The sequence below is a fragment of the Pundamilia nyererei genome, unplaced genomic scaffold (assembly GCF_000239375.1).
Source record: "Pundamilia nyererei isolate P.nyererei 1_Seehausen unplaced genomic scaffold, PunNye1.0 scaffold00084, whole genome shotgun sequence".
Taxonomy (NCBI): domain Eukaryota; kingdom Metazoa; phylum Chordata; class Actinopteri; order Cichliformes; family Cichlidae; genus Pundamilia; species Pundamilia nyererei.
This window is the reverse complement of record NW_005187485.1, coordinates 124,222-130,101: the sequence shown is the minus strand read 5'-3', so window position 1 is coordinate 130,101 and position 5,880 is coordinate 124,222. Positions and strand designations below refer to the sequence as shown.

General features: G+C 38.5%; 1 protein-coding gene across 1 annotated transcript in view; it reads left to right on the top strand.

Moving 5' to 3' along the window:
• The first annotated feature begins 1,852 nt into the window (after window positions 1-1,852).
• The window catches only part of zbtb32 (zinc finger and BTB domain containing 32), a 9,903-nt gene continuing 5,875 nt past the window's right edge, over window positions 1,853-5,880 (top strand). Inside the window, exons 1-2 of the mRNA XM_005738396.2 lie at window positions 1,853-1,935; window positions 4,512-5,563. Coding sequence (XP_005738453.2) covers window positions 4,542-5,563 — 1,022 coding nt within the window. The 5' untranslated portion in view covers window positions 1,853-1,935; window positions 4,512-4,541. The remainder of the gene's footprint in view (window positions 1,936-4,511; window positions 5,564-5,880) is intronic.

Genomic DNA, 5,880 nt, shown 5'->3' with positions numbered 1-5,880 from the left:
TTTCCAGTTGTGGTTTATGTGCTACCGTGCTGCTGAAATGAACACTACATAAAGTCCTAGCTCTGTCTTGTACATATGTTTTGTTTCAATTTGTAACCATGATTGTTTGGTTTTTACACTTGCAGCATGTTCAATTGTGCTAAATAGTCTACTGTGTTTCTTCTGTGCCAACCATGACAGCATAGCTCATGTTGTTTTGTCACCTTGTCACTGTCACTGTGTGTGTACCTGGTGTGTGTATGTGTGTCCACACCTGCGTGTACACAAAGAAAGGTTCCATTATAGCCGGAACTATCTTGAAGGTGGTAAAACCACTTTGTGAAGTAAATAACACTGGTCATCATATTACACTAGCATACTATATTGGTAAACCAAGGATCATTAAATTTATGTGGATATAATGGTAATACCAACCACCTAAGTAAATATTGTGGCAGACCAAGGTAACCCCCTCATGACAACTGCACTCCTGAAAAGCATCTGCCTGTCTAAACATCACACCTTCCTTCAGTTGAACAGTTTAAGGAAGTTACATAAAGAGCCAAAGATCTTGAATCAGCCTTGAATCTCCCCAGATTTTGACCAAATGAGCACCCAGAATGCACATCATACCCGAGTGGGTCACAGCTCTTTGAACAGCAGGACTCTAACACAAATATTTGAGAACAAGTTTTAATGTCGTTTTTGATCGTTCTGCCCTCCTAACAGCTCGGCAGTTACTGTTTTCACTTTGTGAGCCTTGCCTCTGTGTGTGCGCGTATCTTTGTTTGTGTAATAATGGCAAAATGTGGTCCGCCCACATTCACAGACAGACACACGCCCACGTTCTCAATAATCTGTCAGGCATTTGTAACTGCAATTAAATTTGTAAATGCAAATATTTCTAATGACGAGTGTGGTTCACTCGGTGGTCTCTAATAATTTTTAGGTGGAAAATGCTCATCTGTGTTGACAAACTGCTGATTTTCTTTACACTTGTATGAAGAGCCCAAATTATACTGTATAACAAGAATTCTTTAAAAAGATGGCACATCTGCATCTTTTTCCTATCACATGATGTCTCCCCCTGAGCTGAACAAAAAATGTAAAGAAACAACCTTTAAGTTTTAAAAATGTAGCAGAAAAAAATAACTAGCTTAAAAATTAAAGCTAATTTAGGAATATGGCAAAACAAACCGTTAAATGCAAGCAAAGGCACAGAGTATACTCCACCATCACGGGCTGACAAACTGACCAGCTCGCTACAGTTGGCCTATTTTTACAGGTTGTCACGCCAACATCTGACATATCGAAAGGCCAAAGCAGATATTTCTATTTTCAGAGCGCAGCTTTTAGTAAAGCTCGGCCCTACATATCAGTACCACTGGGCTTTGGTCTGTATGTTTCCTGTCACAGATGACTGTCTTTGAAGTGGTTTTTGTCTCAGCAGAGAACAGTCTATTAATGTAGTGACCAGCAAATGAAGTAGGAGGAGAGGAAATCATGTACAACATGTACAGGTGTGCAACATTACCATTCAACCACTGTCCTCATTTTTCTCTCTCATTTTCAAAAAAGTTTTCATTGTTAATTTGGTTTGGTTTGTGTTTTGTATTCGACAACAATAGCTGTATGACACTTAGACAAGAAGTAGAAATTATTCCTTATCAAAACTTCCTCCGTGGTTTGAGCAAAGCGAAATTTAACAAAGTACTGGTTTAGTTAACAGAAAGTCCCCATCTTTAATCACAAAAGGCAAGCCTTTTAGCACTGTAATCAGAGCACCAATCAGAGAGAGTTAACATGAAGAGGAGGGACTGAAGAGACAAAAGAGGAAACCACCCTGCCCCACAGTATAACCTGTGCCCTGACAGACATGTCACTTTAGAAGTCGCTTCACAGTCATGATGCGAGGTAGCTCATCGTTCGCCTTGGAGAATATTCACTAAACATCTGGTAAGTGCCTCATTCATGCAGCTTGTTGCTTCTTAGGTTTCCAACACTTGAAACCACAAGAAGATGCACCTCAACATTTCTCATCTTTGCTCTTTTTAACTGTCTAATCTTTGATCTACTGTAAACACAACTTAGCACTGTGCTACTGATATGTTGCCCGTTGAGGGTTTTATCAATTGGGTTTCAACTCTAGTGCTTTACGTGTGAGCTCTGGAAGGGTTTACTTTAACTACTTCTCTTGTCAAATGTGTAAGGCTTTACATTGACATTGATTATACTTTTACTAAAAGGAGATCAAACACCTGCTAACTATGGCACAACTCAGGTCTACATTGATCCGAGCAGCTGCAGTGGGAACAATATATTATACCAGGCAGTTTATGACAAATAAACAGTTAGATTAAGACAAATAGATTTAAACCAGGTAAGCGTGAACTTTGGGCACAGCATAAAATAACATTTATAGGCCAGCAGCTTCCAGGAGAGCACCTCTATATGCACTACAGTGAACAATCATAAATTATACAGTACTATTGGAATTACATAAATGTCACCAGAAAGTCAGCACAGTATTTGAAAACACATTCTAATCACAGTTAAAATGAAAGTGCATGAATTGGCACATAATGCACTCTGAAAGACATCAATAATCCTGAAAGGCCTTTGCAAGTAAGACAAGAGCATCAATATACAGATCAAAGATTTGTTTATGACACATTTCTTTTCACGTCTCACCAAAATCTCCTTGGATTTAAAATAATGTTAATTTAAAATATTTTTTTAATGATTATAAATACATTATGTAATGTTAGTGTGTATCCACATGCTTAATTATATTGTCGTCACGACTGTGACAACTAATACGATAATATTTTAATAATGACATTGGTATTTTATTATCATTATTGGCGCTGTTTTAACGTAAATGCAGGTCACTTAAAATGACTATGTGGAAAATGACGAAAATTGTACTCCAGAAATTTTAATTGTTCTGAAAAGAAAGTTACTTTATATGTAGCTTTGCAAAATCAAAGCATTATATGCACGTATACTTAATATATCTTTATATTTGAAGCCGTAAATGCCATACTGGGAAATACGGGTCAACGCACTTTATATTCATCTATGCGGACGATACCCGTCACTAAACTGACATAAGCTTGATTTGCACACTGAATTCCCTACGTGCTTTCGACACTGTTTATGTAGAATTAAACATTTAATAATTGTCTTGACTTTAAAAAAAAAAAAACAAAACCGATAAATGCATGCTCAAATGAAAACTCAAGCTTGTCTTCAAACCCAAGTACACAGAAGTAACTTTGTACTTTCGATAATGGCCTTGCGCCACTGTCACTTTCACTCTCACTGCTCCATGCTGTACCACTTACACCTACATATGAGACACAGCCAAATAATTGACAAATATAAAAACTAAAAATAATTTGAAATTAATTAAAGCAAGCTAAAACGCTTTTAAAAGGCTTTAAAGGATTAAATCGCTCATATAAACTATTTTCGCGAATTTTTACGCAAGACAAAAGATTTTGATTGGTGCATCATTTATGCACATTTTTTTTTTTAAATTCCAGTAATGAGACAACTAAATGTCATTTTGTTTCACATTTACTTTTCATTTACAGTCACCATCGAGGTACGGGTATGGGTTTGCAATTGCGCAAAAAAGACAACAAAAAAACCTTCTGAAATAGCTCACAGTACTTGTGACCTCTGCTTCAGAAACCGACCGCACACTGTATAATCATAAAGGTTCATTATAGACTTCAGACGGTGTGAAGATGACAAACTTTCAGGCATCCGGTAGTTTTAGCGTACAGCCACAGCCTCTTCATCCATGTATTCTCAATATTAATGTTAAATTCCAAAAAAATACTTACATATTTACATATTCCACCCCTGCAATATCTTGCATCTGATGTTTACTGTACTCAAATATGGTCTTATTGTTGTTGATGTTCAAACTTTTTACTCATGTTTACGCGTGTACAGTCATTAGTCATGGTTTCATATACTGTTAGGGCTTTGTGGCTTTAGAGTGTGTATGTGAACTCTGAATATCAAAGCTTTCACATAAGAGTACATTTCCACACAGCAGCCAGGCATTCAAGCATGATAACAGACACAGTAGTGATTGAGGAAAGTTTTCTTGCAAATATGACTCTACAAAAAGATACAGGATTTTTTTAAAGAATACTTTTAAAAAACTGTTTTAAAAAGTCCCTGAAAATGAAATTGAGTTACACCGGTTCTTTGTAATTACACAAATAATAAATATCTTTGTAATAATCATGTTGGGTACATTCTGCCCCCTCAGCTTTCACTATAGGTAATGCTCTTTGGAAAGGGTGGAAAAAAACAGTGCAAACCACAGAGAAGTATGTCTGTTAATCACAAGCCAATCTGTGCTGCTGTTTTTCAACCTGATTTTCCAACATACAATTTAGCATTTCTGGAAATGTCACATAGCAATGTGGCAAATAGATGGAACAAACTTTCAGATAGAGTGGGCATAATCTGATGGGATATCTCTTTTGGTTTTGGTTTTCTCTTCTCAGACTTTTGATTATACATCTACACCTTCAGACATGATCAGAATCAACAACACCCAATACTTCCACTTCCTGGAGCAGGCAGATGCCTTACGCCGCTCAGGGTCACTCTGTGATGCTATAATTTCGGTAAAGAGTCAAACTTTCAGGGCTCATCGTCTAGTACTAGCCTGTGCTAGCAGAACTTTAGCACAGCAGCTAGCCCGCGGAGACATAGACAGCCCTGTATGCTGCACTCTAGAGTATTTTTCACCTCACACCTTCCAGCAAGTTCTGGATTTCACCTACACGCAAGCTCTTGAGGTCTCTGTGGATGATCTGCAGCTACTGTTGAAAGCTGCACAACTGCTGGAGATGCAGCCACTGGAGGATCAGTGCAGGAAGCAGCTGGACACTCTTGACTGCAGAGCAGAAAAGCAGGAAAAAAGAGACAAAACCACTGATGTCAAAGTAGAAAAGGAGACTCCAGAGGGACAAGATCAACATTCAAACGCACGTCCATTTAATGAGGATAAACTGCTTAAGAGGTCCTTCCCTGGGAATGAGGCAGGCACTGCCATGGAAAACCTTTCACCCGCTACTCCTACTAAGACCCACAGCAGTCCATCACCCCCAAGAAAGAAGGCCAAACTGTCCCCTATTTCAGAGCCAATTCACAGCAGAAACAGTGCTGTTGCCAAGCCTGCTAGTAGCAATTCCTCTTTCTCTTATCCATGGACTTTCTCTACAAACATGTGGGACTCTGTGAGCACCTTGCGGCGAATAGCAGAAAACTATCCAAGCTTACTTGCAGCTCACCCTCTTCAGTCACCCAACCAGTCCTCTATACCCTACCCATACTCTCTCTCCAGTCCCCAAATGTTCCCCCTACTAAGTTCTCATTTTCAAACCCCAGGTCAGAACCCCATAATGGGCTACTCAGGCTTCCACCCCCGCTATGCACAAAACATTTACACTGGTCCGACTCGAATGGGAAACATAATCAAACAGAGCCTTTTAAAAAGAAAAAGATCTAGCCAGAAAGCATTTCCTGGGACTGTTCAACCTGGTGAACCAAGGTAAGACACAGTTCGGACATGATTTTGGAAACTTGGTTGTTTTTTTTTCTAGTCATTATCTCCAAATTTTTCCTCTAATAGAGTAATTTAGAATCCCCCGATTTGCTCAATTTTTCCTTTGTGACAGCTACCACACCTGACTCACTGCTTTTTGGGTAGATATGTGTTAACAAGCCTCCTGCATTTTCCAGCTACATCAGTTTCACCTGTTAACCCTTCCTTGCCAGTCCAGGTCTGCGAAATTCATTTTTGAGAAGTTATCATCCTAGCTTATTATAAATGTTTTATATATGTATATATATATATATATGTATATA